Raw genomic sequence first — 13,987 nt, forward strand, 5'->3', positions numbered from 1 at the left:
GGACATGTGTGTGTGTGTGTGTGTGGACATGTGTGTGTGTATTGTGTGTGGACATGTGTGTGTGTGTACGTGTGTGTGTGAGTGTGTGTGTGTGTGTATGAGTGTGTGTGTGGACGTGTGTGTGTGTGGACGTGTGTGTGTGTGGACGTGTGTGTGTATGTGTGTGTGGACATGTGTGTGTGTGTGTGTGTGGACGTGTGTGTGTGTGTGTGTGTGTGGACATGGGTGTATGTGTGTGTGTGTGGACGTGTGTGTGTGTGTGTGGATGTGTGTGTGTGTGTGTGTGTATGTGTTACTCCAACCAGGCATACCCACACTGTGAATGAAACTCCAGCACTGTGGAGAAGAGCAAGAGGCAAATTTGAGGCTTTAATGCCACCAGCTTATCCATAGGTTCAGTGAGAGACCCTGTCTCAAGAGAATATGGTAGAGAGTGCTAAAGTAGGTCACCTGGCATCCTACCTGTGAATGATAGTATCAATAGTAAATGCATTTACACAATGTGTGACTGACAACTCTTCATACATAATTACATACATACATATATGGGAAAGTTGTTTTGTTGCAGTTTTCTCAACTAAGATTGCCTTAGTCATAACCACAAAGACCTCCAAGAAAGTCACAGCCCAGGGACTTCTTGTAGCTAAACTCTGGTGAGGGCAGAGAAGCAGGGATGTGGACAGGAGCAGGAGTCTTTACCGTACTCATTTGCACACAGACTTCTCAAGGACTCCATGTTCTAAAATGACCTGTTTATTTTTAGATGACTTTGCTAGATAATATGGAAATATAAGGGGTGACAGGTTTTCTTCTTATGATAGGTATTTGTATGTCCTCATAGATAGTACTTTATTTCATACAGATCAAAAGTGGGCCATATAGCTTGCATGTAAAAGAAATACATAGTGCTCTCCTTCTCCATGCAATGGTTACAATGGAAAAGAACTTTCAAATTGTCTTTCCTTCTTATCAGCTTTTCTAAATTGTCTTTGCTGAGTTTCGTTTTTGAAAATGAAACAATGTTTTTGTATTTTCCTTTAGTATGGATCTGTTTTTCTTACCAATATCGAGGAGCTCCAGGAACATTTAATCTGAATCTATTTATATAGATCATTCCTTCCTTGAGGTGGTGATTTAGCAAAATATGAAGCATATTTATTGCTAAGTTACCAAGGCCATATGATTAGGCAGCATATTGTCAACATTGTTGTTTTTAGAATGTGCTTTCCTATTTAATTTTCAATAGGGCACTGTGAACTCAGTGCCTATTGGTGATGAACCAAGGATAGTTTTCATATCACAATGGTTTTTAAGAGTCTGATTGGAATATTGGTAATGTAAACCTGTCCAGCTGATAAAACAGCATTGCCTTTGAATGTAAATGAAGAGGATCTTATGGCCCCAGTGGGGCCATGGAACAAGATTAAGCAAACCCCAACAGCTACATATTTAGTTCCTTTCCATCATACAAAGCTAGGTGCATATCAGCCGTAACTATCTCTTTAAGTCTTAGTTGGCCATCTTCTCTTACTAAGAGTATTTAGTTGACTTTCTAATGCCGTTTTGACTATTCTACCAAATAAATGTTTGGCACATGACAAATGTCGATTCGTTAGTTTCCTTTGTTGATGGAATACAGGTAAATATAGTGCCCGCTGTTAAAAGCAAGGCAGATATATCTGTGACCTTGTCTGTTTAGCATTTGTGAGAAAGACATTGACTTACAAATGTAGCTTAGGCTAGTGTAATGTTAGCATACTGCAAGAAGAACTGATAATTTCTTTTTCTAGTTGAGTCTGTGTAAGTCTATACATTTATGTAGTAGCAGTTCTAGCAGTTCTGAATTAAGAAGACATTATGGTTGTGTTTTCAAAAGTGGCTTTGCGCTTTTGCTCCATACTAGGACTTCAAGAGTGGACTCGGTATTACCCGAATTCCTATGAATGTGGCAAATGTGAAACAAGCAGACCGGGCTGTGAAGCAGTCTTTTGAGATAATCACTCCCTACAGGAGTTTCAGGTGAGCTATTTTCAAACATATTTGTGTGAGTATTTGTTTTTATGACCGCTAAAAGGCCTGGGTAATTTGTTTTGTAATTCTGGCAGTGGCATTGTTACATCTTTTCTTGTCCACATTGTCTAACTTACGAGGCTTATAAGAAATCACTGTAAAAGTGGCTTGGAGAACTGTGAAAACTGCCAAAGATATTTACACCATGAGTTGTGTATAAGCTGAGTATAGTGAAGATGTTAACTCTTTCACACTTAGAAGGAATGAAATAGTTTTGCATTTTTTGGGGGGGGGTTGTTTTTGTTTTCCTTTAGCCTAATCAAATAAATCTCGCTTTAAGATTGGTTTTTAATTACTGTTGCTGCAGTATATTTTTGCCAGTGACTCAGCTTAGAATCATTCTGGGTTTAATGGATCACATAAAAATATTGATTCAAATATTTTAACATCTTGATTCATGTATAAAATAAAATGTATTATGTTTGAGTAACTGTGACATTGAACAATACTTAATGTACTCGCCACATTTTAATCACATATAATGGTTCCCTAGATGTAATGTGCAATATAGACATGGGTAATTTGTTGAGTTCAACTACATTTATGCATTTGTCCCAAATGATACAAGTCCGGTTGCTGGTGAGTCAGAGGCAACTGCTCTAGGCTTTTGGATGACGTAATTATTTCTGAGGTCCTCTTGAGTATCTCATACATTTTGTTTGTCAAAATATGTCTGTGGGCTCCAACTTTAATTAAAATGATCAAAAAATAATAAATATTATTTATTTCATACTTGTAGATCTGGAGCTTGGATTGTAACTAAGTAACACTATGTTTTCCTAGCATGCACAAAGTCTTGCTTTTCACCCTGAGAACATTGCATATCACAGATGCACACACACACACACACACACACACACACACAGACACACACGGGGAGGGGAGAGAGAAACTGATTCCAGCCTCAGCTAAATAGAAATACTGGCTATCACTAACTTCTAGGAGATTTTTATTAATATTGTATTAATGATGTAATCATAAAGTTCTTCAGAAAATACAATCCTGTAAGCCACTTATTTTATTAACTACTTAGAATGGGCAAATACCAATTATTTTTATTATACTTCAAGTCATTATAGAACAAAAATTTCAATATGACAGCGAGTTTTCTTTTCTAGAGTCATTTGTGACATATGTGGATATTATCTATAATAAACAGTCAATAAATTTTTCTTGTAGGCAACATTGCTGTTTAATATTTTATCCCTTCCATGAGGCATCCAGCCAATACTAAGAAATCAGACTGTGTCAGAACTGGCTAAAATTGAGTTAGAAAGCCTTTAAAATAGTAACCATTTAAAACTTTTCTTGTTTCTCAGTCTCTTATTGCCATCTGGACAGTCTTCTAATTAAAAAATTCCATTTTTAAATCTGACAAAAATCACAATTTCTGGTGGGAGTTTTTATATATATATATATATATATATATATATATATATATATATATAGTTTTAGACTACGATGGCATACATTACTGGCAAAATTCTAACTGTCATGAAACACTGCCAGTCTCTTTTTGATTATTATCTAATCCATTGCTTAAGAAACATGGCTCTCGCTTGTTTTGACGTACCAGGGCAATTCCGTGAGTATGTTGATCAGGAATAACAAGTGTGTTAATTTCAGTTAGAGATGTGTGAGCAGGGCGATACAGAGTATGGAAAATCAGAAAAAAAAAGATTTGTTAAATTAGATAATTTTTAATAGAAAAAGACAATCCAATACTGCCCAGCAGGCATAATTTTAGCTGCTATTTAATTTGTGGCTGAAATGAATATGCAAACTGAACACCCTGCTTAATTGGCCTGTATAAGGGAGATCAATAATGCAGAAATGTTAATTGTTTCAGCTTTACAGCAGAGTCTGAGAAAGAGAAACAGGAGTGGATTGAAGCTGTGCAGCAGTCGATAGCAGAAACTCTCTCTGATTATGAAGTAGCTGAGAAGATTTGGTTCAATGAATCCAACAGGAGCTGTGCGGATTGCAAAGCCCCAGATCCTGACTGGGCATCCATCAATCTCTGTGTTGTCATTTGTAAGAAGTGTGCAGGTAATTAGTGATGAGCTATGCTCGTCTCCGCTTGGCGGCAGATTAGCACCGACTGTTCTCTGTCAAAAGACATGATGTGTCCTAGGTAATCATTGTGGAAACTAAAATGAGATTAACTTATTAAATAGAAGACCATTTAGAAATATCATATAATTCCATATTCTGTTCTGTGTGGATTCGATAAAAATTAATTTTACCTATGTAATAATATTGTGGGGTTACTGGTCCATGCATAGATTATTAAATTAACATGCATAAATTTTTCTTTTTTTGTTTTGGTTTTAAGATACATCCAGAACAAGTTTGTAAGCTTGCATGAATACTTCCAGTTATGGTCTAGTCATTTCTCTAAGGTGTATTTTCTTAGATTGACGATGTTCTGCCTCTATCCTTGGGTGTTGGATCTGGCATCTCCTACAGTATGAACTTGCATTGGAGTGTTTCCCAAAGGAATTGATGCTCATGAAAAGAGCTAGTCCTACACATGCCTTCTTTCTTGTGACCTTATACTTGGTTGTCTGACATCTCAGTGTATCAAGGAGCCCTTATCTCTATCCAACAGAGAAGATAGAAGTGGCATCCAGCTCTGTGAAAAGCCTTACTGAGTACTTGGAGAAACGTAGCTAACTTCAGTCTCCCAGACTTCCTACCCTTCTTGCCTCCTTCTCCATAGATGCCCTGACTCGGGCTCACAAGCACAGAATTTACCTATAATACCAGCTGTTTTGATGCTGGTCTACAGAGGTAGAAACTATATGACATGAAGTTCTTCTGATAAATAGAGAAATTGTTTTTACAGTAAAGGACGGTAAGAGCAAGATTAACGTTGACTAACAGGCCCAGAGACGGAGCAGGGAAGGGGCTTCTGACTCAGCCTAAGCAGAGACAGTGAGCAAGGTAGCTCCAGCATTTGTTTAGAGCCTTCTATACTTTCGGGAGTCTGTCCCATACCATTTCTCATGATACCAAGATACTTTCCTGACCACTTAATTAACATCAAAAAAGCAAAAGGCATCAACCCTGCTATGATCCTCATATAGTGTCTCCTCCCTTCCTCTCTCGTTATCTCATTAGGAGAGATAGCTTTGTTTTACTTCTGCCAATTCCCCTTGTGCTCCATCTCTTTCCTGCCTCCTTAGGACCAATTTATCATTACTACTCTCTTGAGTATTTAAACTAGTTTCTAGTTTTGTCATGTAAATTTGCATCAGTCTACCTTTTTATCAGTGGTCTTTCTTAAAGCTCTTCAGTCCCTTCTTTGCATTGCCCTCTGTTGACTTTCTCTTTCAAACCTGAGTGGCTTGCCTGTCTATACAGTGACTAGCACAGGTTTGTTTGTTTTTTTTTTTTGTTTTTTTTTTTTTTTTTTTTTTTTTTTTTGTTCTTTAACTTTGTTTTCCTTCAACATTTTGTAGTCAGCCTTCTTTTCTCTCAATTCTGTACAAGTATTTGCATCGTTTTTCCTAGTGGATTTTGTTTCTCGGTCTCCATTGGATGCATTCTTATCCTGTTTGTTTTCTCTGTGATATCTGAGATCTATGGCTAGTATATTTTCTGTGCTGTCGATCCTGCTCAGCTTCAGAAAGTCATGCTGTCTTGCTGTCTTAGTGGTCGTTTTCCACGGTTAGATGACCTCACCGCTTCATGTTGCTGACGTATATGTGTGCCTTGGATTCTGTTTTCAGTTCTCATTCTTGGTATCAGTGTTACCGATCATTTGTACTGAGCCGTCATCAAGAAGATGGTTTTCTCAGCCTACGAGAACATCAGATTAGTTTTTCCAAAGATACTCAAAAAATAACACATCGGAAGTAGAACCACAATTGCTGCCTCAGACCCAGTGTGTAAATCTGCATGTTTTCATCTTTATCCTATACTGATGAGGTGTACTGCCTACCTTACACTCAGGCCAAAAATGGAAGAATTAAGCCTTATGTTTTCTTTAAATTTCACGTCATCTCATTGATGTCTCTGTCCTGTTCCATTGTCTCCATTTAGAGCTTATATATTCTATTTTTAAATATTTTATCAGTATTGGTATTTTTTCTGCATACATGTCTGTGATGCGGTGTGTTCCTTGTACCCATGCAGACTAGAAAAGGGCACAGAGTCCCTTGAAACTAGAATTATAGATGGTTGTAAGCTACACTATGGGTTCCGGGAATTGAACCCTGGTCCTCTGGAAGAGCAGCCAGTTCTATTAACTGCTAAGTTATCTCTCTGGTTCCATGAACTTATCTATTCTTAAATAGGCTGCTTTAGCAACTCCTTCTGTAACTCACAGACTTCTAATGTTGCTTTAAGGCCATAATTAAAAGTGCAAAGCAATGTGAACTCCTGCTATGGGGCCTTGCACTCTAAAGTGTTTTCACCTCTTTAATAAAGAAGGAAAAGACCCTCTGATTTAGTGTTAGAACGTGAAGAATCTTTATTATTCCTAGGCAAAGTGTCCTTAAGATCAATGAAAGTTCTTACATAGATGTTTTTCATTTCTGTTTACTTTGGATAGGTGCTTGTATATCAGTTATGACTGAAAGTTGATTTATACTGTACACTTGATGATTTGATTCTCTTCTACCTCTCTTCAGAGGAAACAGTACCATAGGAAATTAATGTCAGGTCTCTATGCTCATTTTTACTGTAATTGTCATTATTAGATTGTCTTGTATTGATAGCTGTACTTACATGCATGAGATTTAACTGACCAGAAAAGTTTTCCTTGTTCATAAAAATAGCTCAAAAGTAGAACACTTCTAACAGGTACAAAAAAAGGGGGGGGGGTTGATGATCCCAGGCTATTTAAACACACACACACACATGCACAGGCGTGTACCTACATATGTATATACACATATATGCATATTATTTTTAAAGTATAGTGTAATGGCAATGCATTATTGTGAAAAATCTAATAATTGTTACCCATTTTGGTTGGTTATGCTGTTGGTTTTGTATAATCACCATGAATACTCCTAGTGCTTTGGGCATTTAGGAGAGTAGGTAATGGATGCTTTAAATTTATGTTATGTATACATATGTATGCTACACACATATATGCCACATACGACCTATGTATATGCATTCACGTGGGTGTTGGAGGACAACCTTCAGTGTTATTCCTCAGATATACGTTTGTTTTTTTTTTTTTCACTTATTAAGTTAGTTTGTTAGCTACTTAATCTAGTGAGAAAAATTCTCATCCTAACCTAGAAATTATCTAGTAAGCTAGGCTGGCTGGCAGGCCCAAAGGATCCCCTACCTTTCCAGTGCTGGGATTACAAGCACTCACCACCACGCCTACCTATTTCTATGTGGTTTCTGGAGATTGAGTTTAGGTCTTTACATGCAAGGCAAGTGCTTTATTAAGTGAACTGTCCCTCTATCCCTTACCTACACACTTGTGTTTCTAGGCTGGGGAGGGAAGAGATTGCTGGGAATTGGAAATAGGGTCTCGCATAAGCCCTTGACCACTGAACTATATTTCCAGCCCTCCTATACACATTTTAAAAAATTAGGCAAAATGAATTCACATTCAAATTAAAGTTGAAATGTAATTGTCTCTTCCTTCAGGACAACACAGATCATTGGGCCCAAGAGACTCTAAGGTTAGAAGTTTGAAAATGGATGCCAGTATCTGGAGTAATGAGCTCATTGAGGTAAGTCCTGTTCACTGTGCTGCATGAACAAAGACAGGAGGAGACTGGCGGTAGGCAGTGCTTGCTTTTCTAAAGAAGTTTTTAGATGAAATTCTCACTATGGTGTGCAAATGGCACACAGCTTCCCAAATTAGATAGTTATTTTTAAAATAAAGACTTCAGAGAACCTTAATGATACTCGGGATGTCAAGATGTGGCAACTAAGGAAAGTGAGAATTCTTTCTTTTTTTAACCCACATGAGAAAGTATTAGAAAAGGGAATGAGCAGATTTGGCAACATTTAGTATTCTGTGTCTGGGCTATACTTTGCCATTATTCCACCGGTTCTGTCTCATTGTACCTGTCTCTGTTTCCTCTCCTGCTCCACTGTCCTTTCTTAAGGCAGACTCACTGCATAATCATTTAAATCAATCTGTCTCAATATGAGTTAGAAGAGTAAGGCAGCTTCTGGTGGTTTTGTGTGGCCCGTGCTCAGGTTCCCAGCTGATGCTGCATTAGAACTAGTGTCTGCTGTCTCTTGTAGTCTGTCTTGAGAATGCAGGCTTTCTTGCTCTCTCCTGTGTTTTATATTGAATTGGGTTTTAGTTTAGGATGGGAATCAGTTTTGCAGGTTCAAACACATTTAATGAAATTATGTGCATTTTTTTTTTGCCTTTTCCATTTCAGCTGTTTATTGTCATTGGAAACAAGAGAGCAAATGACTTTTGGGCTGGTAACCTTCAAAAAGAGGAAGAACTACACATGGATTCACCAGTTGAAAAGAGAAAAACCTTTATTACCCAGAAATACAAAGAAGGAAAATTCAGGAAGACACTTTTAGCATCTCTGTCCAAAGAAGAGTTAAATAAGGTGAATTGAATATAACACTATCTACAGATTTTAATGCCATATATAAGTATATATCTATATTCAGTGTAGATAATTTAGTGGACACTTTATTACATTTTAAATGTTTTAAATCTCTTATCCCAGCTGCTACAGAAAAATAGCAGCACAAGTTTTTTTGGAATATCCGTGATTGATTGGGGGGGTTCACAAGGAGAACATCCTAGAAACCAGACAGTGGTCTGAGACTCTGAAGCCCTTACGTAGGATTTTAACCCATGCAGAGTGGCCATTTGTAGAGCCGACCTCTGCAGAGAGAGTAGACCCACTCCCTGATTCAGGTCAGTGATTTTATTAGTATAGGAGAGAAGAAATACCTGCTTCATAAACACATCACAAACTTGCCTTTCTTTTAAGAGCAGGACTCGCATTCACTTCCCGTAAATGGTGTATGTTCTTTTAATGGCCAGGCTCTGTGTGCTGCGGTAGTAACGCCAGATGTGCTGGAAACGATGGTCCTGCTGTTCAGTGGAGCAGATGCCATGTGTGCGACAGGAGACCCCGTGCACAGTACGCCCTACCTGCTGGCCAAGAAAGCTGGGCAGAGTCTGCAGATGGAATTCCTCTACCATAACAAGTTCTCAGGTTTGTTCCCCATGCTGTCCTGACTGCTCTCTTCAGATGCATCCCTGTAAAAAGTCGAAGAACAAATACATTAATTTCTTGACCAAGAAAAGTATGTAATTACTAAAGTACTGCTTTATAACAGAAAAAAAGTATAGGACTTGTATATCTTTTATGTCTTTTAATCTTATAAATGGAAGATTAAAATAGTTAATCCCGCGTAATCTTTTCTTAGAAAATTAAATCCAGTTTTCATATATGAATAATAAATGTGGCTTAAGTGCTTTATTTCTAAATTTTATACAAAGTGAAATAAATCTCTGTATTTATTTGGTCATTAATAGGGGCCTACTTTTCTGCTTGTGTAAAACTCCATCACAGATTCCTAAACAAAAGGGAACTTTAGAACGTTTCAGATTTAATTGTAAAATCTCTTTGCCTTTTCTAGACTTCCCCCAGCATGATGTTCATTCTGAGGGTGGGTCAAGTCAGGAGGCTGCCCAGTCCACCTTCCTCTGTGACTTCTTATATCAGGCTCCGGCTGCTGCTTCCAGAGTCTCTACAGAGAAAAAGCTACTTGAAGGTATCCTTCCTGCTCCTCTTAGATTTTCTTTCTGGATAAGACTTTTTATTTTTAACCTGGTGTTTGCTCATCTGTAGCGATTATTCACCATTAATTCTTTGCAGTATCCCTCATCAGAAATGCTTCAGACCAGAATTGTTTCAGATTTCATGTTTTTTGTTTGTTTTGTTGTTTGGGCTTAGGAATATTTTTGTAGACTTTACTAATTAAAAGTTCCTAATTACAAAAAAATAAAAACTACCACCATCACCAACAAAAAGTCTCAAATCTAAAAAATTATAATTTGAGGGGATATTGAATCTACACTGCATTTTCCCAGGTGTTTGAAGCACTTTTGATTTCAAATTTATTGATAGGCATATTTAAGCATTATTCTTTTAAAGTTATATAATCTTAAAGTAGGAATAAATTAGGATAAATTGTGTATCATTAGATTTTTCTGATAAAAAAAAATCTTTTCTGTCAGGCTTTGCTTTGAGGAGCTGGTGGTCAGTAATTGGTGGACACATAAGGAGTTTAGACCAAGCTGAGGATAAGTAGCAGTTTTCACAGGAAGGAGGAAGGAGCCAGTGGTGATTCAGAATTTCAGTCCTGGCCTTTTCATCTTGACTGCCATTTGATGGGGGACAGTAGGAAGAAATGCTATTTTCTGCTTTAAACTTATATGCTTTCTTTTTAAACAATGCAATGAATTTTACTTTACTTTACTTGGCCTAAGGGATAACAAATGGCAAGCTTTGCCAAATATTTGTAAGTACATATTATACATCAAATCTAACAATAAATAAACTCTTTGCACAATACCCAAAACCAAAGTACTTGCCAATGCCTTTCCTGATTTCTAGAGTTTCCTAGAGCCATTTTCAGTCTTAATTTAATAGATATAGTCAAGAACTTGACGTAGAAAAAATTTTTTAAGTTTTTCAATACACCAATCTTGTCTAGACGAATACCAGGCTCATCAGATCTTTTTTCAAACATGCTTTAGAAAAATTACCCTGGAAGTGAGTGATGCATATTTGGACCTTGAAACTTTATGCCTGAATCTTCCCCTTTAGATTTCATGAGATAACTAAATATTTGGGAGCATATTTTATATCAAAAGTGGAAGAAGTTTGTCTCTGTCCATGTGATTTAAGTTTTTATGGAGTGTTGGATTCAAGACCTATGTAGATACTAAACTGATTTGCTTGTGCTTGGGTTCCCTGCATAACTTAGTCCAGTGTTTGCATATTGCTTAATGTCATTCTCCCATATATTTCTAAATATCTGAAGATTATTTTTATATTACATTACAGGAATGCTCAGTAAGAAGTTGCTGCCTAATATTATTAGGAAATAGTGAAAAGAAAAAGAAATATGTGTGCATTCAGTAAACATGTAAAACATTTTAGGTATTTTTCATTAGTTATTGGCTTTGATCTATGGTCAGCACACATGGGAAGGAGATATGGGTGACATTATCTGAAAGTTAATTAGGATTTTTTTCCATCTGGAATGCTTTTCTAAAAGTTATTTCAAGCAGATATCTAAGACTTAGTTATATAGTACAGTAGAGATTACTTCATTTAAAAATTGTCTCCTGCTAAGATATTTTTGAGTGTCTTTTTCTTTCTAGTTTATTAGCATGTTTCATGCTCAAAGCAGAATCTGCTGACCCCAGTCCAGCTCTACTCCCCCTCAGGCCTTGCTTATGCTGTAGTACTGTAGCCTTTTTGTCCACTTATATCTGTCTTAGCTTCCCTGCAAACTTAAAAATAAATAATTACTTCCAGAATAGAACTTAGATCCTGTTCATCCGTTGCTCAAAGGCAAACAGCAGAATCCCACTACAGACTGAGCCCTGGTACTTATATTTAGGGCCTGGGAATTATCTTTTTCTCCATTCTTCATTTTTAGGCATTTCTATAGAGGCCCTTGCCAGGCTCCATAGCTTCATCTGTTTCTAAAAAGGCTGTATTCTTTCCTCCAGCCCCACCTAGAATTCCCATTTCTAACTCGATGGTATCTTATTTTTCAAGGGTTGGTTCATTGCCACATAACAATATCTCTTGGTGACCTTATGCAAATGTGCTCTACACTGTTACATCACCATCTTCCGAGGATGCTGTGCAATTCCTTCCATGAGAAGTGAAAGCCCAGTCATGCATTGGGTTTCTCTGTTTTGTTTAGATTCATCAAATATTTGGTGTCCAAATCAATGTTAACACTGAGTTAACACAAATGTTTGTGGGATGAATGAATGTACCTTTAAAAAAGTTACTAGCAGCTTAAAAAATATCAAAGTCCAAAGCATGAATTTACAAAGGCAATTCAAAGGGAAAATACAGACTCACAAAATACAAGACAAGGTGGAAGTTACCTTGTCCTGCTGCTCTGCCCCAGGGAGATGTGAACAACCATACAAATTTACTTCTGCTCTGCACTCCCAAGAGAGTGAGAGACACCACTCTTCTTCCTTATAAGAGATCATGTCCTCACACAGAAGCCACGCCCTAAGGCCAGTACCCCAAAACTATTGGCAGAAATGAATTCCCATGACAAACGTCACTTATTAGTATTTGGTCCTTGAGTGTATGTGTGGTTTGATGATTAACCAGTGGTTTCACTAGAGTTTGAATTACCAGTCATCATCTAAGATTAAAAAACATTAATGGATGAAATTTCAGAAAAATACATGAATTTAAACCTTTTATTAAAGTATTTTATACTTATATTATTATGTATTGTTAATTTCTCACAACACCTAATTTATAATTTAATCTTCATGTATGTTTTGGAAAAATATGATATTCAGGGTTCAGTATTTTCTAAGTTTCAGGCAGACATTGAGAGTCTTGTCATGGATATTCCCACTCCCACAGAAACACAGAAACGGGGAAACTTTCACATCAAAAGATACAGTTGCTGACATAAAGCATATTTTGTTAAGAAAAAGCTACTCCAAGAAGCAGCAGCTGAACTCTGAATAAGTGTGTGTTTCTGGGCCTGTTATTGGCACTCTCAAGATTCGGCAGTGTTGTTGCTGCTACTGTTGTTGAATGCCAGCTTTATAGGAAGAAAATGAATTGTTTGGAAAGATATAGAGATTAAAGTGTGGCTGTCACCTTTGCCTCTGAAAGTCAAGCGCTGGACAGTACCACTCCATCAGCCCTTGTCAGCACAGGCAGGAAACAAAATGATTAAAAACAAGGACAGGGGTCTGAGAATGAAATGCAAGCATTCTTCGGAGTGACAGAGGTTTCACATTGTCAATGCAGCTTTTCCAGATCTCAAGTTCTTGTAACTCTTGCTTATGAAGACAGATATGTATTTTGCTTTTTCTTTTCTCGGTTTAGTGTTCATGAAAAGAAAGATTGATAGCCTTGTTATACCTCCGTGCAGAGCTGAATAATAGCATCCTGGTTTTGTTTTCTATTTCCCTTCCTCAACCGTGTGTGTTTTCCCCTGGTATCTAGCTTTGAATAGTTTGTGCAGCCTTTGCTTTTAAAAAAGAAAGTGGTTGATAGGGTTTAGTTGAGGCTCCTATTTCATTCTGTTTATACTTAATTTCATACATTAACTAGGAATTTTTTAAGTCCTTTATTCTAGGAAAAGCCTACGCTGTTCACTTCTTTAAAAAATTGTTTCTAAGGCCAAACTATATTTATTTAAATGAAATAATCGCTGATACATGTTTTCCTCATAAGTTGAAGCTGAATATCATCACTTTTGAAAGTTTAGAAAATAACTTCATCATTCTGGAAAATAATAGCTTTGCCTTAACTACCTCAGATTTATTTTGCACACCCATATTAAAATATAGAACTTCTCTATCACAACACTTTACAAGTGGTTATATGGTCCAATCATGTAATACACATGTGGGTGTTTTGCTCAGTGGTTAAAGTGTAGCTTCCAGACGTTACCTGATCAAATTCTCCTTTCCTCTTATTGTAACTACTCATGTGACCTGGGGAAGCTTAGTTACCTTTCCTCCGCCTGTAAAAAAAAGTCCAAGACAGTGGTTCGGGCACAGACTTGATGTCATTCTGCAGGCTCAACAGATTCATACATATAAAATGGGTAGAACCTGCATGGCCTATGCACATGATCCAGATTGATGGAATTGGAGATGAGGGGAGGGGCTATGAGGGCTCACAGTAGGCACAGTGGCTTGGGGATTCCTGTTTGCTTCTGA

General features: G+C 37.2%; 1 protein-coding gene across 3 annotated transcripts in view; it reads left to right on the forward strand.

The window, feature by feature from the left end:
- Arap2 (ArfGAP with RhoGAP domain, ankyrin repeat and PH domain 2) overlaps positions 1-13,987 on the forward strand; it is a 174,029-nt gene that overhangs the window by 81,067 nt on the left and 78,975 nt on the right. For all 3 annotated transcript variants that reach the window (XM_041671300.1, XM_041671298.1, XM_041671299.1), the window contains exons 10-15: positions 1,904-2,019; positions 3,920-4,119; positions 7,690-7,775; positions 8,442-8,624; positions 9,071-9,245; positions 9,673-9,807. In XM_041671300.1, coding sequence (XP_041527234.1) covers positions 1,904-2,019; positions 3,920-4,119; positions 7,690-7,775; positions 8,442-8,624; positions 9,071-9,245; positions 9,673-9,807 — 895 coding nt within the window. The remainder of the gene's footprint in view (positions 1-1,903; positions 2,020-3,919; positions 4,120-7,689; positions 7,776-8,441; positions 8,625-9,070; positions 9,246-9,672; positions 9,808-13,987) is intronic.

The sequence above is a fragment of the Microtus oregoni genome, unplaced genomic scaffold, assembly GCF_018167655.1.
Source record: "Microtus oregoni isolate MIOR12 unplaced genomic scaffold, Mior012 000021F_ref0000039, whole genome shotgun sequence".
NCBI classification, from domain to species: domain Eukaryota; kingdom Metazoa; phylum Chordata; class Mammalia; order Rodentia; family Cricetidae; genus Microtus; species Microtus oregoni.